Raw genomic sequence first — 24844 nt, 5'->3', positions numbered from 1 at the left:
ATTTTCACTGGAGGGGTTTGAAAAATCGCGATTTACAATTCAAAACTTTATGCGGGGTGATTTACATTCCACTGGAGGGATTCAGATATCTTTCCAAGGAGTTTACAACTCCACTGCACTGAAGGGATTCAGATATTCACCCAGGGTGTTTCACTGGAATTATAAACCATCTGGATGAATATCTGAATCCCTCCAGTGGAAATATAAACCCCCTGGATGATTATCTAAATCCCTCCAGTGGCATTTTAAACACCCTCGGTGAATATTTGAATCCTCTAGTGGAATTATAAACCCCCTGGAAGGATATCTGAATCCCTCCAGTGGAGTTATAAACTCTCTGTAAGGATATCTGACTCCCTCCAGTGGAAAATATCTGAATCCCTCCAGTGGAGTTATAAACCCCTTGGATGGATACCTGAATCCATCCAGTGGAGTTAAAAAAAAACCCTGAAAAGATATCTTTATCCCTCCAGTGGAATGTAGATCACCCTGCGTAAAGTTTTGAATTGTAAATCGCGATTTTTTAAACCCCTCCAGGGAAAATGAAATCCCTCCGGTGGTCTCCAGTGGAGTAAAAATCTTACTACGAACTTCCGTGACTCTAAAAGTTATCACTAATATTAGTCTTGAAAGCGATGATTTTGATAATTTTCATATGATTGGTCGGTAATTTATCAAAAACCATAAGATTTTTTTATTTAAAGATTATTCCGAAGTTCCTTGACAATGTTTTTGAACCAGTTAGAAGAAGCTGCTTTGTAGACGGGACACCAAAATAATCCCTCTCTACAAAAATATATATATTTGCTTTAAAGGGACTGTTTGCATAAAATCTGCCGTACAAGATTTCTATGAGGAATAAGAGATCTGTTTATCGATATCCATTGGCTGTATTCGAATTAACAAAATCACAATGTTCACAAATCGATATCCATGGGCTGTATTGGAATAAACAAAATCACACTATTCTCAATCCACCAAAGCGTATTGATAAGCAAAAAAGTAATTATTTAAAAAGTTTTAAAAATACTCGTTTAATCGTTAAAAACAGGTTCACATGTGAACGGTCTTCCGTAAATAATGGCAAGAAATTTGAATCAACGAGCACCATAAATCTATATGAAAAAGCTCATTTGTATATAAAATGTATGGATATGGGGTAACAAAGGCTAAAAAATGAGCTAGTGTGTAAATATATATATAGTTAATTCCCTGGGTAGAATAAATAGTTTAGTATTATCCAGTTCCTCAGTTGGTCCATCAGGGTAGTATTCAGAACATACTTTTCTTAATAGATCAAATATATACATATATATATATCAGGGTAGTATTCAGAACATACTTTTCTTAATAGATCAAATATATACATATATATATATATATATATATATATATTCCACTCTTTTGCTTAAAAAGGTTTTTTGTCCAACATAACAGTAGTAAACATAATTTGATGTTTTTATAATTTTTCTGTTTTTAGAAGATTGTTTTAACAATAATTTTGATACAGGAGAAGTAATCTTTTTTGTCGGATTTTCATAATTTGAAACTATTTCTAAATGATTAAATTGTGTAAAGGCAATTTTAGAATTTATTAATTAAAAACTTAAAACTTCATTTTTATTTCCGGTGTCCGAATTTAATGAATTTGAGCCGCGTCCTAAATCCGCCAAAAACCGATTTCAATTGAGCGCCGGCATAAATCTTGAAACAATGAATACGATTTTAAGTGGAACCAACCATATTTGAGCCGCGGCTTAAATTTAAGCCGTGACTCAAATCCTTTAAATTCGGCCTCAGGGTATAAGTTTATAAAATAAAATTGTTGGTTTACCTAGCAAGTGATATTGGCTGATAAGCTTTCTTTGCCTGGTTTAGCATTCAAATTAGTNAAAATCCGGATGCAATGATAAGTAAGTTACAGTCGTCATCGTATATATCAATACAATGAAGACGACATTTAATTTAAACTTTTGTTTGCTACCAAGCCTTTAAACTGCATATATACATAAACAACAAGACCAAGAGAAGTTGTCAACAAACAGCTTCTCATTGCTTACTTGTAAAAATCTTGTTTGAAATTCAAACTGAGAAATAAATGTCGTCTTTGTGTATTGATATAAACGCTGACCACTGTAGGAACCTTATATACTTAAAAGTTATATTTGATAGATTAACAAGCTAGAAAGTAAAATCAACATTGAGTGAAATGGGTCTCTTATAACACTGCACAATTGCTTGTTCATGGCACTATTTAAGATTATAAATCGTCTTCTTATTTCACAGTTTTACGGGTCCTACAATGTATACAAGTAAAAAAAGCATTGGATCGTTTTTTTTTTGGTTTGAAAAGGTCTAGACAAAGTGTTAACTGCACTTCTAAAAAGTTTCACGAAAGAGGTAACAAGGGCAGGGTTGCGGAGAGGCTGATCATAATTAATCCGAGTATAATATGCTATTTTTAAAGCCTGTTTACCTGATCGTATCTTGTCTTCGGTTCATTTCTGAGTCCATAACACAATTTTGAAGCGAGTTAATTTCTAGAATAAAGAAAGTAGTTTTTTATTAAAGTTTATACGCACATGTCAAAAAGCAGCCGTATTCTCGCAAAGAGAGGAACCCAGAGCGCTTTCAAAAAAGGTGTGTAATCTCATTATTTTTAATTACAACATCTAAAAATTGGTTGAAGAGTTTGTAAAGTCATTTAAAAATACATATTAACAACAGTTTTTGGATTTATAAACACAACCAAGAAATCATAAAGCTCAAAGTTATCTCTGATAGAAGATTTCAGACCTAATGTTTATTTCACAATTACAAAAAAAATTAAATAAAGAAATCGTATTTATTATTTTATTATCTATCATTTCAAGCGATAAGTATAACAACTAAACTCAACATATATAAAAATGTTATTTCATGGCCGAGCATAAACCCAAGAATTGATCAAAGAAGCTAGCAGAGCATCTTTAGGTGGAAAGATTGTATTTGATGTTTTCTCTTAACTAAACAATTAGGAAATTAAGTCCAATCAAAAATAAGTGATCACTCCCTTTAAATCCCTATGTCCACGCGTTGGTGTGTAGTTTTTGAAATAAGTGATCACTCCCTTTAAATCCCTATGTCCACGCGTTGGTGTGTAGTTTTTGAAATAAGTGATCACTCCCTTTAAATCCCTATGTCCACGCGTTGGTGTGTAGTTTTNTTATTATAATTATTATTATGGTCGGCACACACAGTAATCATGAGGCGAAAACCTATTACACTTATTTTACCTTTGTTCAATGGAGAGAGAGGGTGGGGGGGCACGTGTCATTTAAAATTACAAGTATTTATATTTTTCTATTTATATAGAAAACGTGACGAGGAGGAAAAGTATAATTATCTATTAAATGGGTTCCAGGAAAAGGGGTTTATTATATATTTATAAAACGTCTGATGTTGATTTATTGATTTAGTTTACATTCATTCACACAAACCAAAAGACTACATACAATTAAATATAATATTTAACTTAATCAAAATTTGAGATAAATGGTCCAGGTGTTCCTGAGTTATGATCAGACATACAAAGAGACAGACAGACAAGCAGAGAGTATTTCTAAATATATACCTTCACTTGCACATACAAAGCGTGTTTAAATTTGAAAATAGACAGTTTTTTTATTTGGGAAGCATCGAGTAAACATTTCATAATTCCCAATTTGACTATTTGATTTCTTAAATAGCATGAAATATCGAAAAATAAAAATAAGAGGATTGGTAGAAATCAGTTTTATAGTTTTTAAGTTCTCTATGAGAATAAAAAGCATACCTTGTGGAACAATTCTGGAACAGTTCTGGAGGAAGTAATCATGATAACCTTTCTCGTCCAAACCATCTATTATCATCATTATTATTNTATTTTGGTTCGCAGTGTTATAAAGTTTTTGGACAGAAATTTTCTCTTTATCGAGAAGGTTCAAGCCTTTTAAGATTTAATTTTGTCTTTAGCCCGTGCTATGATATACAGCTAATTTAACTTTATAGCACGATGATTACTTTATAGCACAATGATTATTTTATAGCACGTTCTTTATGAAATTCACGATAAAGTGAGTAATAATGATAAAGTACACTATAGTTTCATAAAAATAAAAACAAAAACACCAAGGGAGAGGTGTTGAGCTTTATTTGAAGCTAGCTTGGGAGTTAGGAACCAGCGCTGCACAGGGGGGTCATAGTTAGTCTCACCGATTACCCGCGCTTTGTCGTAAATTATGATTTTACCTATTTATCCCGATATAAGTCGATCCACTCAACTTAGAATCTAAGAAAATTCCCGTGGGTCTCCCAAGTTCCCCCAATCAAAATTTGAGGCAAATCGGTACAGGGTTCCTACGTTATGATCGGACAAACAAACAGACAAACGGAGATTACAACTTTATATATATAGATAGCTGATAATATTTTGTCAACATTTCAGAAGGGGGTAGTCCATTACCCCCCTGATTGAAATTACGTAATTTTTTTTAAAAACCATTTTTAAAAAAAAAGTTTAAAAAATGGATTATTAAGTTATTAACTCATTTATTTGCCTACCCTGTACTATAAAGAAACTGTAACTTTTGTAGGGTTAGGGTGGTAAATAAAACTTTTTAGCAAAAGAGGGATGGGGGGGGATATCTTTTTATAAGATTACATGGGGTGGGGTAAAAATATCCCCCCCATAAGTTCAAGATTGTGGAGCTTAAGGAGAGTGCCGACATAAGTTCAAGATTGTGGAGCTTAAAGAGAGTGCCGACGTAAGTTTATAATTACCAGGATACATGATGGAGGGAGAAAATGTTTTATGAAAGGTTTGCGCCAAAGTAATATTTTTCTTCTCAAAGTAAGAACTGCTTTTTGCAGGAAAAATGGGCCTCTGAAATAAATACTATGATAATAATTCTTCTTTAATTCGAATTTTTACCTTTCTTTTATCTTCCCATTTGGAGCTCAATTTTCTTTTTGAAGATTTCAGCACAACTAGAAAATGTCAAATTAAAGTAAAGTAAAGTCTTTTCCACAAACTCAAATTTTCTAATCCCTATAATAAATATAGTAGTAAACCCCATATTTATAAACCTGAACATACCTGTACGTATAAAATACGTTATAACATTTCTGTATTCTAATTACGTTCGTTTATTCCTGAGAAAACCTATCTGTCCTTATCATTAACTTGTATTACAGTTTAGTTTAATTACGTCCATAATTTAACATGTTCCATTAAACTCAAAATATAGTTAGTTGGAATAAGACTCTGCTAGATTTTGAAATTAGAATAGTTGTTCCTTGTGTAGCGAACAAGAGGGACCTGAGTAGTATCTCGATTAATAGATATGAACTAGGAAATACAGAGAGTGTTGTATCAGGATTGATACAGCAAGAAGTTCTAGAGAGTTTGTACCTATATAGGGGATACATACTGAAGAATACAATACCGTTGTATCTGGATTGATACAGACTGAGTATTATTAATCGACCAGAGAGTTCGAGAGCGAGTTGTACCTGGGCGATACGGACTAATTTATTATTGTAGACAACGGAGTTCTACAGAGTTTGTATCCGGATTGATACTGACTTAAGAAAACTTATTGGAGTAAGGCATTCATTACATCCCTATATCTTTGCAACCTGATAGTGAAAAACTTTGATATTTCAAACATAATTTATAATTTGAAATATCTGAGATCTACAACATTGGGTTGCATAGATCAGAAAATCATAGTAATTGATTAGTTTGAAATCTTATATGTTATCAATCATAATTCCTTTATTCAAAAGATTTTTTTAGAAGAACAAAAATGTTTTAAATTTGTATTATGCAAACACATAAATTTGTTCTTCTCAAACTTTAACGTTAATTGTAAACAAAGCAAGTTTCAAGATCACAAAATTGTACTTGCATTTCCGCAGGAATTTGACCTTTTCCTTTTGTACCGCTTAAACTTAAAAAATTGATATAAATATATATCATTACAGAAGTTAAGAAGTACAAAAGGACTGCTTTCTAATTTAATGCGAGCAAAACACTTTTAGCTGATCAAATGATACGGGATATAAATTAATAATCATATCAACATGTTTTAGCGACCTTCTGGAGTTTTTTCACCCCAAAGTTTTTCTTTCATGGCCGGCAATTTTGATATCACATAAAATTTTCTTTTCTCAAACAATGCCAACCCGGCCCACCGCAGTAAAAAAACTGAAATAAAAAAATGTAAAATTGATCCATTTTGCGTTTGGATGACTGCTTGCATCTTTGATTTTTATTTGATTTTTATGTTATCGCAAAAGTGTTCCAAATATAAAAAAAATGTTATTGAAAGTCAGATTTACTTTTTACAATCTGATGAAAGTACAATTATTTCGTAAAAATGAGAATAAAATTTTTTGTTCAGTGTTGTCGATATAAATATGCTTCTTTTTTTACTACAAAGGAAATGAGTTTTTGTCACAAACTCTACTTTTCTAATCCCTTTATATTTGCTACCCAATGTCGATATGTTGATATTTCAAACTATGAATTCTGTTAGACCTTACAATATAAGTTTGAAATAACAAATGTTTATATCATCAGATTGTAAAGATATAGAGATTAGACAGTTTGAGTTTGTGACAAAAACTCAGTTCCTTTGCGTAGATATTACAAAACTCACAGAATAATTTTTAAGCAAAAAACGCTTTAAGCAATTAACTGACACAATTTAAAGGATTTTAAAAATATTCAATAAGCAACATGAGTTAATATTTTATTGAATGTTTAATTTATTTACATTTGATGCATTTGATTGTGGTGTATGAGGTCAATCACAATTTGATTGCCCAAGCCTTCCGCCTTGCCGTCCTATTATGCAACACTGCTTATTAAAATCAAGCTTTGTTACTATCTTTAATATTGTTTACATTAAACTATAACTTCCTGAGCTACACTAAAACAGTTAAAATGCAATGTAAACTAAAGTTCTTAAACTCCCTGGTGTAAACCATCCTCTTAAGCAGGCTAATACAGCTTCAATTTGCAAAGTAATAAATCAAAACGATTATTACTATTTCTTCTTTTTGCTTCAATTAGAGAGATAATTAACAGCTAGATTTCACGGCCACCATTTTCATTATTTTTATTTGTTCTTTCGAAGTTTTAAAACCTTTTTTCTCTCTTTTAATTATAGAGATAATTAACAGATACATTTCATAAATTTACGGCAACCATTTTTTATTATTTTTGATTGTTTTATACATAAAGAATAGAAACGAAAAGTCAAAGCGTATCTCATAATTCCCTCAGGTGTACACAGATGCTTCCAAGAATGTAAACAAATATTGATGTACACAATCGACAAGTCTATACATTTTTCAATGGCTGGCCGTTGGTTATATGAATGTGTACATCTCTGTGAAGATTATGAGATACTCTTCGTTTCCACTCTCTATGGGGTTAGACCTTAAAAGGAAAATCAGTTATAAAATTACGACTAATAAATAAATATCTATATAACTCCACTGTTATATAAAAATATCGAACATTTGGGTAGAAATTTCGAACAGAATTCTAAGAAAATAAAGATATGTGTAATACCCCAATCTCCCCTAGCAATCTATTCACAATTTCGAATAAAATTAACAAAATTTTGAAATGCTTTCGGTAGTTCGACGTTAATGTTCCAATATGTTTTTTGTATTTTTTTCTAATAATAAAATTAACATTGTATCATGCCTATCAAATATGGCCTATTGAGTTAACTGGATATCTCAATGTTAATTAAGGCTCAGTAAAAAGATTAAACGTACAGAATATTAATTTTACCTATTTTTTCAGTGGCTTGTTTACTTGTGTTTCTCTCCCTCTTTTCCAGCAGATTCAAGTCCTATAAAAGAGACATAATTCGTCGGGATTGTGGAGCTTAAAGAGAGTGCCGACGTAAGTTTAAGATTGTGGAGCTTAAAGAGATTGCCGACGTAAGTTCAAGATTGTGGAGCTTAAAGAGATTGCCGACGTAAGTTCAAGATTGTGGAGCTTAAGGAGAGTGCCGACATAAGTTCAAGATTGTGGAGCTTAAGGAGATTGTCGACGTAAGTTCAAGATTTTGGAGCTTAAAGAGAGTCACGACGTAAGTTTAAGATTATGGAGCTTAAGGAGAGTGCCGACGTAAGTTCAAGATTGTGCAAGCTTAAAGAGACTGTCGACGTAATTTCAAGATTGTGGAGCTTAAGGAGAGTTCCGACATAAGTTTAAGATTGTGGAGCTTAAAGAGAGTGCCGACGTAAGTTCAAGATTTTGGAGCTTAAGGAGAGTGCCGACATAAGTTTAAGATTGTGGAGCTTAAGGAGAGTGCCGACGTAAGTTCAAGATTTTGGAGCTTAAGGAGAGTGCCGACATAAGTTCAAGATTGTGGAGCTTAAAGAGATTGCCGACATAAGTTCAAGATTGTGGATCTTAAAGAGATTGTCGACGAGAGTTCAAGATTGTAAAGCTTAAAGAGAGTGCCGACGTAAGTTCAATCGACCCTTTATTTACAAATTAGTATGTCCGATTCAAAACAACGTAGGAGAAATCGTCATTTTTCTTTCTTAAAACGAATTGAATTCAAACAACTTACTTTAATGTCTCTGCTACTTTTAGAGAGAACCCACAATTAAAAAAATCAATATTCAGATAGAAAATTAAATCCTTTATTAAGGATTAAAGAGTACCTTTGTAAATCCTTTATTAAATCCTTTATTAAGGATTAAAGAGTACCTTTGTAAATGCTTTATTAAATCCTTTATTAAGGATTAAGGAGTACCTTTGTAAATCCTTTATTAAATCCTTTATTAAGGATTAAAGAGTACCTTAGTAAATCGGCACTCAATATATGGAGAGTTACATGAAACAATGTCTTTATTCCCTTTAATCCTTTATTAAGGATTAAAGAGTACCTTTGTAAATGGCACTCAACATATGGAGAGTTACATGAAACAATGTCTTTATTCCCTTTAATCCTTTATTAAGGATTAAAGAGTACCTTTGTAAATGGCACTCAACATATGGAGAGTTACATGAAACAATGTCTTTATTCCCTTTATTAAGGATTAAAGAGTACCTTTGTAAATCGGCACTCAACATATGGAGAGTTACATGAAACAATGTCTTTATTCCCTTTAAAAGCTACTTGATTAAGTTTTTAAATAAAAAGATTTATTATATAATTATGGTTTTTTTCAAAAAAAAACTAGAAAACAACTAGAAAACTAGAAAAATTAAATTTGTGGAAAAAACTCAAGTTCTTTACATTAAATTACTTTATACCTGTGGAAAGGTGTAGAGTAGAAGGACATGAAATCCTAGAACAAGAATCAAAAAGAAAAGAAAAGAACTTAATTCTGAGCTTCGTCCCCTCATTCGTATACACCTAGCTGTAACCATTTTTAATCATCTATATCAATATTACAACATTTATCAACATTTTTTAAAGTATCACCTCATAACTATGAGGGCCCCCCCTCCCTCCATTTGATCCAAGAAACTTTGTATGGGTGTAATGGGACCCGGGAGACTTTTTATATATGAGGTGATGAAATGTATTTGGCTTAAAATGAAATCCAATTATTATCGCACTAACTTGGAAAAAATTATGTTATTTTCACCATTTGCCCCCTTTTTTAACCTGAAGTTTCACCTTCTCAATCTCTCTCTTTTTATAGATAGAGTATCAAGAAAAAAGATTAAATTTTAGCACTGTACTTTTCTTCATGACATCCCCAGTAAATATAATATCTAAACGAAATCCCGTGTAAATGGAAATCATAGACATTAAAAAATAAACATTTTCCCCAAGGCCTACAGTCCTTTTAAATAAAGTTGAATCCTGATTGTAGAAAGGTTGATTGTTAACTGAGGCTTGTGAAGATGTTGCACTTTCCAATTAAATATTAAACTCCATTAAACGAATAAATATGTATTGATTAGTGAGGATAATTGAAGAGTCAAGGTATCAACAATAATTGGTAGTTTAAAAATAAACAAATTGATAGTCTGGGTCTGAATAAAGTTTACAAAAAAGCAACAACAAAATAACTATTTTGGTTCGCAGTGTTATAAAGTTTTTGGACAGAAATTTTCTCTTTATCGAGAAGGTTCAAGCCTTTTAAGATTTAATTTTGTCTTTAGCCCGTGCTATGATATACAGCTAATTTAACTTTATAGCACGATGATTACTTTATAGCACAATGATTATTTTATAGCACGTTCTTTATGAAATTCACGATAAAGTGAGTAATAATGATAAAGTACACTATAGTTTCATAAAAATAAAAACAAAAACACCAAGGGAGAGGTGTTGAGCTTTATTTGAAGCTAGCTTGGGAGTTAGGAACCAGCGCTGCACAGGGGGGTCATAGTTAGTCTCACCGATTACCCGCGCTTTGTCGTAAATTATGATTTTACCTATTTATCCCGATATAAGTCGATCCACTCAACTTAGAATCTAAGAAAATTCCCGTGGGTCTCCCAAGTTCCCCCAATCAAAATTTGAGGCAAATCGGTACAGGGTTCCTACGTTATGATCGGACAAACAAACAGACAAACGGAGATTACAACTTTATATATATAGATAGCTGATAATATTTTGTCAACATTTCAGAAGGGGGTAGTCCATTACCCCCCTGATTGAAATTACGTAATTTTTTTTAAAAACCATTTTTAAAAAAAAAGTTTAAAAAATGGATTATTAAGTTATTAACTCATTTATTTGCCTACCCTGTACTATAAAGAAACTGTAACTTTTGTAGGGTTAGGGTGGTAAATAAAACTTTTTAGCAAAAGAGGGATGGGGGGGGATATCTTTTTATAAGATTACATGGGGTGGGGTAAAAATATCCCCCCCCCCCATCTTATATCCTGAAACCGCCTGAGATTATTTATATGTCTTGAAAACAGTTAGATCAGGTTGATAAATGTCAACGGGCTGACAATAGGAAAAAATGGAAATGCATTTAATGGAATAATCAAAACCCTGAATAAATGGAATTTTAATTAAGTTGTGTAATGTTAGAGGACCGACATCGTTTATAAAATATAGAATATTATATTAAACTACCTCAAGTGCCCGGCGTTATCCTTGAAATAAAAGTAATGAAATTTAAAAAAATCGATTTTGAAAAAATATTTCGATTTTTATTTAGTGAGAATACAATTGAACAGCTAATTCCTTTGTATAGTTAAGAGTCTGGTAGCTGAAAATTACCCCTCAGTTACCGTAGTGAGAATAAAATAGAAAAGCTTATTCCTTTGTATTGATATAATCTGGTGGCTGAAAATTAGTCCTCAATTAACTTAGTAAGATTACAATTGAAAGGCGGATTCCTTTGTATTGATAGAATCTGGTAGCTGAAATTTACTCGTCAATTAACGTAGTAAGATTACAATTGAAAGGCGGATTCCTTTGTATTGTTAGAATCTGGTAGCTGAAATTTACTCGTCAATTACCGTAGTGAGAATAATATAGAAAAGCGGATTCCTCTGTATCGTTAGAATCTGGTAGCTGAAATTTACTCCTTAATTAACGTAGTGAGAATAAAATAGAAAAACAGATTCCTTTATATCATTTGAATCTGGTAGCTAAAGAATACTGTGGGTAGTTCTTTGAGATTAAAATTGAAAACAGATTTTTTACGAGACGCTAATTTCTGATTTTTGAGAAAAGCTCTTTTTTACTAATTTATTTCTCTAAATTTATACGTTTTAAGTTTTTACCAATACTTTTTATTTTCTATCTTTATTTATATATTAACTATTCATTTGCATAATAGCGACAAAATGGTAATGTTAAGATTATACATAGAATGAACAAACTGGCTTAAACTGAAAATCTTAATGAAATTTTGACAATGGAATAACTATTTCTGAATTAATGTAAATACTTTTGGACATTTTTTCCACTAAAATACACAAAATTACAGACTAAAATTTTAAATATGACAATGTTATTTTTTACACAGGCTAATATGTACACTGTACAGGGTGTCACATTATTACATTTTAATTTTATATCAAAAATAAATTGAAAGAATTATGAAGGAAGATCTACTATTGTACTAGGTCTGGAAGTTGTGAAATTTAATGTTTGCTCCACCCTGCTAACTAGATAAATTTAATACTTTCTTAAGCTTATTATTTAAATTACATAGTTAATTCAACTATTTACTAAGTTTGCGGTGTGCAATATACTGCACTAAGTTAGTATACATGATAATAAAGCATTGGATATGTACAATAGTTGTACTGGTAACTTCTATCTACATGAGTATAGCTTTTTTATGTACATAAAATTTACGTTGTACTTCAGCAACAATGGTAACTTCATTTCAGTAAATCATAATTAAATATAATTAAGTTTAGGTAACAAAAATTATAATATTTGTTACCAAAACTTTTTTTTAAAGAGAGTGTTATCGAAAAAGTTATAAATGACGAACTTATGACAAATTTTTCATAAAATAAATGTTTCAAATTGGATCCAGCGTTTAATAACAACTGGGTAAAAGTTAAAAAGACCGAATAACTAATGGTTTTTGTTCAACCAAGACAATCCCTTAATGAAATGCTATATGTACAATGTGCACTCGCCGGAAGATGTTAATAAGTTGCATAGCACTTGAGGAAGAAATTAAGAACTAGGTAACTAGTGGAAAGTTACGTCCATTTTGCGACATAACAGTAATTTCTTGAGTTTTAATTACATAAATTTCAGTTAACTGGCATCACTAATAAATGAAAATAACCTTTGGATGAATTATATCATTTTCTTAAGGTGTTTAAAGCTAATGACAATAAAACTTTAAAGAGGTTTGGAAGGAAATAACAGAATAACATTTACAGTGTAACCAATAACACGGAAGTTTTCTCTCATTTTGAAATAAATTTACAATACGATGAACCTTGCATTCAGAACTAGACTTAAAACTAACGTACTTATGAGAATTGAATAGTTTGTTGTTTAGATTTATAATAGTGAAATAATCAGGACCTCAGTCCAAACAAACAGCTGACAGCTGACAGATGAGTAACATGTTGTACATAAAATAAATAGAAGCACTGTTGTGTATCGAATCACCATTAAATAATTAACATTTAAAGGGACTACAAGCGTAATTTCAAGTGACCCTCCATTCCAAGATTCCGGACTCACAACATGAAACAATTAATAATTTCAACTATGGATAATTTTGCTACATTTAGACAGCAGGAAAGCTATGTGAATTATCGGAATGAATCACTTTCAACCCTAGAAAATCGACAATATATTTCACATGAATGATCCGATAAAGGTTTCTAGGATACTTTTTGTGAATTGGGCTTTGTAATCTTTGCACGAGGGGTCACTTAATACAATGCTAACAGTCATTATAACTTTTTTCTCCCAACACAAAATTGTGTACTCCCATAGTAAGGTACTGATTAATAGCTGCCTGGATTCATATTAAAACCTGTAGTCCAGGGATACCCTCCTCTAACCAAGGCGTTAGCGTTCCCGGAGTTAGTAAGAGAGCCGGGTATAGGGAACCCAGGAACGGATATTGTACTGGGTACAGGAACCCCTCCATAGGAGATACTTCCCGTATTGGTGATGGAGTAGGTTGGGTATGCTCCGGGTACAGATATATTAGTACCAGGTATCGAACTCCGGAACGGAGAAGGTAGAAGACCGGAGAGTGTGGCCTGATCATATTCCTGACCGTTAATGTGCAGATATGGATGTTTAGTCATCTTCTCTTCATAGTATGTGTTCCTGCTCCTATCCTGGTGATTAGACAGGTCACAGGGATATCCTTCGGGTTCATGGTTTGTGGCCTTGTGTTGCATTAAATCCTCCTCCGTCCCACACACATAGTTACACTCAGCACACTGAAATTTCTCATGTTCTCGCACTATATGAAGTTTAAGATATTCCTCAGTTGGTAGCTTGATGTCGCACTTGTGACATGCAAACTCCGGGGTACGGTGTAGAGTCTCAATATGTGCTCGGAGCTCCACCTCGGTAAGGCACTTGAACGCACACTGATCGCAGCCGAATGTGACGACGATCTCGTGGATCTTGCTGATATGCTCCTTTAGTTCCTCGGGGTTCAAACACTGGAACTCACAAGCATCACAATCATACCGAGATCCTATAAAACAGGTTGTGTATTTTTCCAAAGTCATTTTGTCCCCTTCTTAATTTCTCAAGTGCCATTTCCCAAATTAAAATTACTTCTAAAACTTCTTTTTCGGAAACAACCATAGAGTTGAATTATTTTGAAAGCTGACAAAATAATGGGGAAAATTTGGTTTATGGATCATAAATAGCCCTTTTTGTAAAAAGATTTGCCCCCCGGGGAATGATATTTGAAGATCAGGAAAAAAAGATTAAGAATTGAACATTAAAAGTCAAGTTTATTTCATCCTTACTTCTGGAAAAAGAAAATATTCTCTCCTTCAAATGATCTGAATAATTATTAGTGTGTTACCTTTATGAACACTGTCTATATGAGTCTGCAATGATTCTACCACGGTTGTTGAAAATCCACATTCTTCACATTGAAACTTAGGACCTGACCGATGCACTGCCTTGTGGTCCTTTAAACCCTTCGGACTCGGGAATACTTTCTCACATTCGTCACAGGGGAATGAGGCGCCGTCATGGGCCGTCATCTTGTGTTCTTTTAGTTTAGCAAGCTTGGAAGCCTGAAAGTCACACATGTTACATGGGTAGCGTATTCCCACGTGGGCGGTTAGTTTGTGCTGACTGAGTTTAATGGCACTATGTGCCCGGAACTGACACTGGTCGCACAGAAACTTCTTCTCCTCGTGTTTACCCTTCTTGTGTCGTTTTAAAGCATCAGGTCGTGCGGCTACATAGTCACATACATCACAGGGATATGTGATTCCCTGGAAAAAAGGATTGTAGGTTATGTAAAAGTTAAAAGTATTTGTAATAATATGACTATTTAAGATTAAGACTAGATTCATGAAAAGAAATTCTGAAAAGTATCTGTCCCTGCTCAGTGCTCAGACTTAGTAACGTATATAATATGTATAATATACAGAGCGCCCCACATCATTTTAAATTATAACTTCAAGCGTTTCTCGCTTAATAATATAAAATTATAATTTAGAGCTATCAGGTATTCAATATTCATGCTCCAACATGATGTGAAACTTCCTAAATATGCAGTACAGTACCTGGTGTACTGTCAGTTTATGTTGTCGCAGGTCGACCACATTCCTTCCTTCAAACCCACACTCGTCACAAACATACTTAGAGACCTGAGACCGAATAAAACAAAATAAATTTATCAAATAACCATGTAAAAAAAACAAAAAACATGTTATCAAAATTTTCTCAATTAGATGTTGATGATAAAAATGACAAAAATTGGACTAAGAAAAGCACAAATTGAACTTAAGATTAATAAGTATACAAACAATAATCATTCTCATATGTAAAATCGTTTTTGATCGTTAAAAACATCAGGATTTGAAAAACGAAACAGATTTCATAATTCATAAATCGTATTTTTATATCCCTAATACCCTAAATAAAAATGCACCTGTGGTGAATCTGTATTAAGTACTTGTGTTTCTTCTCGGAACTTTAAAAGTTCTAAACTCCGTCTGAAAAAATTCAAAAGTTTTTAACTCCGTCTGATAAATTCAAAAGTTTTTACTCCGTCAAAAAAAATCATAAGTTATAAATTCCGTCTGTCATAAATAAAAAGTTGTTTAACTCCGTCTAAAATAATTCATAAGTTCTGAACTCTGTCTAAAAGAATTCAAAAGGTTTGAATTAAGTCTGAAAAAATTCAAAAGTTCTCAACTCCGTCTCAAATATTTCAAAGTTATGAACTCTGACTTTATTAGTTCAAGATTTCTAAACTCCGTGTTACATGAATTTAAAAGGTCGAAACTTGGTTTCAAATAATTCAAAAGTTCTACACTCACACTAAAATAATCTTAAAATATAATTTTTTACTTGGGCGGTGAAAAAAACGCACAAAAAAACTTATGATCTGAGAAAACCGATAAATTAAGTAATAGAAGTTATCACTCACTTGGCAACATCTTTACAATTCTGGCAGTCACTTTTTCGACCTTGTTCTAACAAATTCTTTAGTTCTTCCTTGTTTCCAATCTTGGAGAATATCTAAATAAAAAATGTTTTAACAGAAATATTCAACATGTTAAGAACAATAAAAGTATATAATTTAAATTCTTTTAAGATCTGGTAGACCCGAAACGTGGGATTCTCAAACCCTCCACCGTACATGTTTATTTTTATCAGATAATTAACACATTGGAGGAAACATATGGAACTCTTATTTTTTATACAGAAGTCAAGACGACTACTGGAGGTTATGGAAGCAATGTGAACAAACTTATTACAGGTTTATTATACATACACTGAAACACACTAACATTGTAAAACAGAGCTTATGATCTTTTTAATTTTGACCCGTATCCTGGCTCAGACCTGCAAAAAACAGATCCGGATTCTGGATCCAGGTTCTAAATATTTTTTTTCTAACTAACTTTTTGAACATATAAAAAATAATACAAAATCTTTTTTCCCGCTTATTTTTTTGCTGAACCTTTATGAAATTAAGTACATAACTTATTAGTTAACAGTTGAGATACATGTTAGGAAAGCAAAAATTTTTTTAGCATATTTTGGTTGATATTTTGCCACTTGGATCCGGACCCTAAACACGTTTTAAACAATGTACTGTGGGTTCCTGTAGTATCTTCCTTGATTCAAACGTGAAATTAAATAAAAAATTTAAGCTACAAATTCACGAAATCTGCGTTCTGGAAAAAACAAGAGACAAATATCTTGTTTTTTTGTTTTTAGAATTGCGAATACAGAATCGACTACGGACATTGCAGCTTTTAGTCGAAATCTTAACGATACAAATATGGATTTACGAACAAATAGGAATTTAAGTTTGTTTACCTCCATTTCTGTTTTGGCACAGTCATCACAAGCATATTTCAGATCTACATAAGGATGCACAGTTTGTTTGTGTCTTTTCAAACTACTGGGGTGAGTTGTGCTAAATTCACAATGATCACAGGAGTGGGTGACCCCCTCGTGAATGGCCATTATGTGTTGCTTTAATTCCGCTGGATTTCTGGCCTCGTGGCTGCAGATCTCACATTGGTTTTTGTTCACCACTCCCTGCACTCAATCAATTAATCAATTTCAAACTTTAGATAGGAAAACAGAATTCTCTTTTAATTCATTAGGAACCTATTTGTTTGTTTAGTAAATAAAGTCTGAAACTGAAAATAAAATATGCAAAGAAATAATCTATTGTTTTACAAAATTAGCACTAAAGTTAGACAAAATGTCATCGAAAAAATCGCGAAATTCACAAACGTTAAAAAAATGATTCAATAAAATTGTTGAAATATTTAATCGGTGGTTACTTCTAAACCCTGAGAACTTATGCAATAATTGGGATGGATTAGGAATTATTCATCGCTCCAAAATCTCCAATTTGGTTATGCATAAGGATCTAGAATTTGATTTAAAGCTGGTTGTGAGTATTTGAACTATTTTAATAATAAAAGTATAGAAATTGATTATTTCCTTTTCTTTCTTTATCTCCCATTCTTCAAAATCATCTTCATAAATGTCTTCGTCGCCCTAAATAATAAGTAACTTAGTTTTTTTACATACCAAAATTGGCAATATGAATTTAATCGAGATTAAGACCGCATTTTTCATCCAATGTTGACAAAACATATAAAATTCACAAAACGTCATGTTAGCAAAGTCTTGCTTATCAATCATAGTTTAAAGTGACTATACAAGGAGGGGAACGGGAATTAATTAGGAAAAAATGATTATCTCAGCTAGATTTTACATGACAGGTTTATGGATTTTAATCGTCTTTAAACTTAAAAAATCTGGGGTTTCAAGTAACAACTTCGCAAAAAGAAAAAAAATCGTTCTTCTCAAGGAAGACGACATACCTTACACACCTTCTGTTTCTTCAGAATATCAATCGCCCCCTTGGCAACTATAGCGCAGTCTTCACACTCAAACTTTACATCTTCTCTCATAATCTGGCGCAGCTGCTTGGCGGTGGTGATCTGAACTGCGTGAGTATCACAGGTGAATTTGAGCCCACTGTGCATAGTTTCTTTGTGATGTTTTAACCGGGAATTGTTGATGGCGGAATACTCACACTTGTCACAGGGAAACCTGCAGGATTAATATTATCAACAAATACATAATTAATACAATATCTTCAAGTACCATTCATTAATCGATTAATTTAACCAGTGACTAGATTTTATGAACTGGAGAGGTAGTTAAACTACCTGTAGACGATTCAAATTCTGAATTACAGATTCAAATCCTTATGAATTTTTAACTTTAAATCGTTGATTCAATACTTGAACCGGCGGTAGGAAGTTCAGTGACCTAGCTCAAATTCATTAAACTCGGTCCCGGCGGGAACTAACTATATGAAAAGTAATTGCACAACGTAGATATATTAAACCACTTCTCTTCCTCCTAACCCGGCACACAACAGGTGTAACAAGCAGTATATCAACTCGATATGGCTAGTTCAACTACTTCTCCAGTTCACTATCGTCCACACTATAGAACTACTTCTCGCTCTTTCATAAATCCGAAAGCTGAATATTCACATAGACGAAAATAGCAATGGCAAAAATAACTCGAAAAATCAAAAAAAAATATTGATTATTTGGCAGGAAAGGTATATTTTTTTATTCATTCTAAATAACAGTCTATGGTACCTGATCTTGTCGTGTACACTCCTCACGTGTTGCTTGAGATGACTGTTAACCTTGGCCACATATTCACATGAAGGACAGGGAAACAGTATCTTCTTGTGCAATGACCGCTTGTGAACCTGGTAACAGATTGTTAATGAGGTGCGAGGGATCAAGGTTATTGTTCGACATCAACATCTAATTTTGCTAGATGATTTTCTTATGACGATGCAACAAAATGGATCAATTAAAAAATCCCTCACGACTTAACTCAAAGCCAAATCAATATTATCAACTCAAAGAATCAAAAAAGTATCAAAATCTGACATGAATTTAAGATTAAAAACAAACAATTTGATTTAGATTTGTTTTAAAAAGTTAAGAGAGGGGATGATAGAATATACAAATTCTAACCTGCGCACTTTTAGACCGATTATTCTTGCGCTTGTGAGGGCAGGGTAACTGTTAATTAGTATATTCTTACCGACCCCCTCCAAGTTAAATAAAATGAAAATATTTCATCATAACCATTTTCCAAATGACAACTTTCCAAGTGACACATTTTCGAATGACAATTTCCTGTATGTTCGGTGGCTCTAACTCGATTCGATAGGGGATTTTTTTCGGCTCAAGGCTAAGGTGCTGCGGCTTTCATCCGCTAGAGGGTTGAGCGCTCGACTTTGATCCGATGAGGGACCTAACCCTGCAGCTTTATTTCACTAAAGCACTTTAATGATCTAGGAACTAAGAAATCCAGAAAACGGTTTGTCAGCTTCTACATTTGTGTCTGAGAAATTGTCACTTTGGGGAGTAGTCACTTAGGAAAATGCCTTAGGGAACATACTTTCTCAAATGAGATTTACAACGGTTATGGGAGGGGGTGAGAATATACAATCCTGACCTTTAAACTTTCTTTAGTTGTAGATTCATGCTCACACTCGTTGCATTTATACTTTATGCCCTCGTGAACGCTTTCTTTGTGCTTCTTCAGGTGACTTGCAGTGGTTGCCTTATACTCACAATGAGGACAGGGGAACCTTGGTAAATCCAGAATATAATATCCTGACACGTGAATTGAGAAAACTAAGTTTTTAAAAAGATTAAGTTTTCTTACTTACAGTCGTCTTTTAAGGAAGAGTAAACAATAAAGTTTTTTACAAAATTTTCATTGAGAATCTGATGTTGGATTAAAAAAGCTTGTAATTCAGATCATTTAATTAAGGTGAAATTTTTTAATTAAATTTCAGATTTCTATGTTAAGTTTCAAAATACCTAGGGTCAACCCTTTAAAATTCAACCCTAAGCCCATTCCATTTTGATGCTTATCCACCCCATTGATATTTTTACGAATTTTTAAGGAAATTTCTGATTATTTCTTGTTAAAAATTCAAGATGTCTTACCAAGCTCACAGAGCAAATATGTTGCGTAAACTTAGCACTTCCCCATCTCCCCTACCCCACTTTTCGGTCATGTGTAATATGGATTATATACTCCTGCCTGAGTCCCATGTGCACGGTATTGTGGTGGTATTTGAGGTTTGCCGCGGTGTTGCTCACGTGATCACACTCCGAGCAGGGGTACTTTAATCCACTGTGGATTGCGTTATAATGACGTCGTAGAGAACCCATAGCTGTCGCCTAGAACATGCAGACTTAGTAAAATACAGTTCGTGGAAACTTTAACCTTTAAATTGCCATGTTATTTGGCAGAACTTGATGATCATTAATTTATGAGTTATGACAACTAAAAATTTACAAATTTTCATAATTTTGGGCAGAGTAAAAAAGTAGAAGAAAAAATATGTGATTGGTTGGGTCATAAGACTGACAAATATTTACTTTTTAAGTAATTCTAGTTCAGTTGTTTATAACAAAGGAGTCAGTAAAACCTGGATTGAAATTCATATATGCAGTTAATGGTAATTTGATCTATAAACTTAAAACTTACCTTGTACTCACACTGATCACAGGGATATTTCACCCCTTCATGAACACTTTGCCGATGCGCCCTGTTGTATCGAACAATTATTTTAAAAGATTCTTCATAATTGTGCAGACTGTAACGAAAACTTATAATCTAAAGATGATTTGGAATAGTTTAAGGATCATGCTACATAGCAATTGCTAAAGATTGGGATCTTCGTTCTTAAAGAAAATAGGTCACCAAGAAGTTTTAACTGAGTTAATTTTCAAAATGTAGCACTTATGTTGAAAAGTCATATTTGTATTTGATTGGCTTTCACTGAATAACAAAAACTAAAAACCCAGCACCAAAATACAACTTTAGCAGTCAGACATTGCTTCTTTAAAAATTGGACTAAAAATACCTCAAGTGAGACCTCATCTTTGCTCTGTATGGGCAAAGATCACAGGGAAACCCTTCTGGATGTTTGTAAATTCTTTTCTTTCCATTCTGAAAACAAATAATGTACCTTGAACATATATATTCTTTATCAAAATTTGTCAAAAATATTTATAATTTTTGGACGATTTATTTAAGTTGGACACTTTTTTTTTGGAATTACAAACCAAGTAAATACAGACTGTCCATGAAATGGAGCTGAATGGTCATAAAATGATCAATTGAAAAAGGGTCAAGAAACTCAGCGTTTCGTTTAAATTTAATACGTCGCTTTTTAACCAAAGTGATTGAACAAATGTCCAAAACAAATTTCTTCCAAAAATTAGCGAAAAAGACCTTAAAGCAATACGGGTTAAAGTTTTATATTTCGTAAATTTTCCATTTTAAGTCTAAAATGAACTGTGTAAACCCACTTACCAGATCTACCTGTTCCGGTTCTATACTGTACACCCCTTCCATCCTCATCTCCCGGGGCTCCAGGGGTTTACGCATCTGGATTTGGGTCATATGTGTCATGTTACTGAAATAAATAAAATATTATGGTTATACTTTATTTTATATTATTATTATCTATATAATAAAGCTCTTGTTCATATATTTTTATCATTATTAAAAATCAACCACAGACAATGTACCATACCATGTACCTATGGGTAACAATACAATTAAATATATTTATATGTTAGCCAATCTGTTTAACCAATTTGGCAGACATTTTTTGAGGAAACCCTTGGGTACCCTGATATTGAAACAAAAAGATATAATTTTTTTTATTTCATTATTTATCAAAACATTGAGGATTTTGAGCAAAAAATTCAGTAAAAAAAATCTCAATTAGGATTGCATATTAATTATACAATACTTACTACCCCTAAACAAATCTTTTTCCTCGTTCGTCAGAAAATTGAATCTTAACTTTTAAGAACACTTTTAACACAATTTTTTTTTTGAGGTGGGGGGATGTTTTTTGGCTGTGAGGGGTGAAAAGTTTTACATTTTTAGCTTCTAAAATTACTAAACTTACATCATGTTGCTGTGAGAGGTGAAAAGTTTTACATTTTTAGCTTCTAAAATGACTAAACTTACATCATGTTGCTGTTACTATTGGATTGTTGTGCAGCATAGTTCTGAGCATCAAACTCCTCTGTCTCGGTGAGGATTGTCTCCACGAGACAGGAGTTGTAATTGTTCTCCTCTCTCGTCTCCTTCTCCACACCCAGCTCCATCCCGTCTACTTAGAACATATTGTAAACAACAACAGAGGTCAAAACAGTGACCACATTTTTTCCTTCCTAATCAAAACTCAATTACTTTAATTCAGTGCTAAGGACCCATTTAATATTAGGATCCGCACTGGAAAAAAATGGATCCGAATCCAGGTCATGAACATTACTGATTTTTAAACAGAAGAAGAATTTTTCAAATTAATTTTCTTTTTATCGTGATTTTTATGCTTAAACTTGAACAACTATTCAATAGTTTAGATTTGAACTTTTGGAGCAAATGACGTTTGTTTGCAGTTTCTGGTTAATAGTTTGTCTCTTAGATTTGGATTTGCATATTTTTGCGGATCCGGATCAAGGAACCAAACAAATTGTGGATCCAACAAATTTGGATTCTAAACACTGCTTTAATTTATCCTAAACGAACTTTGTGTTCAGACCCGGCACTTTCGAGTTCTGACAAGATAATTTGCATCAATGTTCACAAACGTATTAATTATTAATTAATCGTCTACGATACAGTCAATCATCTGGGGGCTTATCCTTCCCCCTGAATCAGTAACATCTCAGGGGGGGGGACTTTATAAAGGTAAAGGGTAAAACCGGAGATCACTTAAGATCCCGGGTCCGTCCTAGAGAACGATTTTTGGACCCCCCCCCCCCCCCTCCAATCAATTTTGTACATCTATTTTATATTATTGAGGGTAAGGTTAAGATCAGACAATTTCTGGGCCGAGCACTGCGGCTAGGATAGGCTAGGGGGCCGAGCGCTGCGGCTAGGACAGGCTAGGGGCCTGGCGCTGCGGCCTCATGATCAATTATACAAACAAAATTGATGGGAGGGTGGGGGTCCAAAAATCGTTCTCTAAGAAATTAGCGTCCCGCCCCATTACATAAAGATTTTATACTTAAAACTCCTATCATAATCAATAAAAGGCATAGACAAACTGGAGCACCAGTACCAGATGCACTATTTAATTCTTTAACAATACTGATAATTCACAATATATTTAGATCTTATGAAAAAGGCAACACATTACCCTCTCCCACCTCCATGTCCGGTCATCTCAGGGGTTTAAAATCAAGTTGACTTAATGCCTTAATGAAATTCCGGAGGGTAGGGGGGAGTTTTGAGTCATATTTCAGATCCAAATATAACGGATGAATCCCTGTATAAGTGTTTAAGTGATAAACAAAACCTTATAAATGTATCTTTTCCCTGTGTGGGTGCAGTGGTGGTGGTATAAGGGGGTTAACGGAGGTTTTACACTCACTAGAGAACGTGTTCAGAAATTTCACAAAATTTATCACAATATTATTTAATTGAATAAGATAAAAGTACCTGTGTTCATGCCACTTGTCAACAACACACTTCCTAGCATGGACATTTAAAATCTTTACATATTATTTTCTGTAAATCACTAAATTTTGTTTGACTAGAGACATGATTCATGAATGCTTCAACGTGGTGTTGATTTATCACAGAAATTAAATACCCAACCCAAGATTTTTGATGGCTACAACCCCAAAAGTTTCTAAACAAACACCTATTTTGAACCTGCGCACGGAATAACTGAATGCACCGTAAGCTTACCTAAATTGGAAAGCAGGATTTAATCTCTACGCATGCGCATTTCGTTTTCTCAAAATGAAGGTTTTTACATAAAAGGCTAAATATATAACTTTTTAAATTAGAAAATAATTTGATATGAACTGATTGGAAAAAATTCAATTGACATTATTAGTAAAAAATTTCTTTTAGTTTGAAAAAGTTTCCTCTTTTAGAGATGTTCGCTATCTCGCTGGGATATGGGGGGGAGGGGTTGTGACGTATGTGTTTGTGTGTTAGGTTTATGGGTAGGACTAGGAAAGAGTTGGTGTGGGGGTATTGGATTGGACGAATTATATGGCAACAGACGAACATTCGTTCGTATTAATCGCTTAAACTTTTTAACGCGATAATTTCGGATTTTTTTCTCGAAAATGATCAGGAACTTATGCGAAAAATGCGGAATAATACAGCAGCATCACTTAAAATTGCGCCAGAAAAATTCGCGGAATTTATAAAAATCAACCCAGCAACAAAACTTACTCCACATTCCATCTTGTCCTCCTCAAGGACCTCAATTGCGGCCCAACAAACAAAACACAGGTTTTCAACGAGCAGGGGAAGGCAGGCGGCCATGAGCCACCACTATTTCTCCTTCCGTGCCACATATTAGCTTTTTTCTCTTCCGGCAGCCATGAGCCACTACTATTTCCCCTTCCGTACCACCACATTTGGCTCTTTCGGGCAAAACTACTTTTTTAAATGGTATATTTACGGCCTTTAAAGTGTGATTTTAAAAAATCCAACTGCATCACACAAAAAAGCACAACTCAAACCATTTTTTCAATTCTACCTAAGATTAATATTTTGTGTGTTGAATTCTTAAACTGTTTTACAATGAAATTTTGACAAATTTGACT

General features: G+C 33.2%; 2 protein-coding genes across 7 annotated transcripts; both read right to left on the bottom strand.

Annotated features, from left to right (window-relative positions):
- Window positions 1–698: 698 nt before the first annotated feature.
- On the bottom strand, window positions 699–9429 carry LOC111704248 (uncharacterized). The gene is made up of 8 exons (XM_023476431.1): window positions 9314–9429; window positions 7832–7892; window positions 4952–5007; window positions 4801–4903; window positions 3815–3880; window positions 2477–2540; window positions 1213–1287; window positions 699–786 (listed from the first exon to the last, which is right to left on the bottom strand). The coding sequence occupies exons 1-8, from the start codon at window positions 9404–9406 to the stop codon at window positions 699–701; spliced, it is 606 nt and encodes a 201-aa protein (XP_023332199.1). The 5' UTR covers window positions 9407–9429.
- Window positions 9430–12990: 3561 nt separating this feature from the next.
- Window positions 12991–23899, bottom strand: LOC111704253 (zinc finger protein 62). 6 transcript variants are annotated; one of them, XR_002765785.1, is made up of 18 exons: window positions 23718–23899; window positions 22239–22386; window positions 21570–21672; window positions 21118–21203; window positions 20739–20799; window positions 20286–20428; window positions 19692–19827; window positions 19205–19252; window positions 18815–18930; window positions 18020–18251; window positions 17634–17690; window positions 16995–17219; window positions 16096–16187; window positions 15595–15658; window positions 15227–15310; window positions 14512–14932; window positions 13395–14172; window positions 12991–13144 (listed from the first exon to the last, which is right to left on the bottom strand). XR_002765785.1 is itself a non-coding variant. In XM_023476438.1 (17 exons), the coding sequence occupies exons 1-17, from the start codon at window positions 23761–23763 to the stop codon at window positions 13463–13465; spliced, it is 2772 nt and encodes a 923-aa protein (XP_023332206.1). In that variant the 5' UTR covers window positions 23764–23899; the 3' UTR covers window positions 12991–13462. The 6 variants fall into 6 exon arrangements, 5 of the variants coding, with proteins under 5 accessions (XP_023332206.1, XP_023332210.1, XP_023332208.1 ...); XM_023476438.1 differs by having other exon boundaries at window positions 12991–14172; XM_023476442.1 differs by having other exon boundaries at window positions 12991–14172; window positions 18029–18251.
- Between the last annotated feature and the right edge of the window lie 945 nt (window positions 23900–24844).

The sequence above is a fragment of the Eurytemora carolleeae genome, unplaced genomic scaffold, assembly GCF_000591075.1.
Source record: "Eurytemora carolleeae unplaced genomic scaffold, Eaff_2.0 scaffold399, whole genome shotgun sequence".
NCBI classification, from domain to species: domain Eukaryota; kingdom Metazoa; phylum Arthropoda; class Copepoda; order Calanoida; family Temoridae; genus Eurytemora; species Eurytemora carolleeae.
The sequence above is the reverse complement of the archived record's forward strand: the minus strand, read 5'-3'. Positions and strand labels throughout refer to the sequence as shown.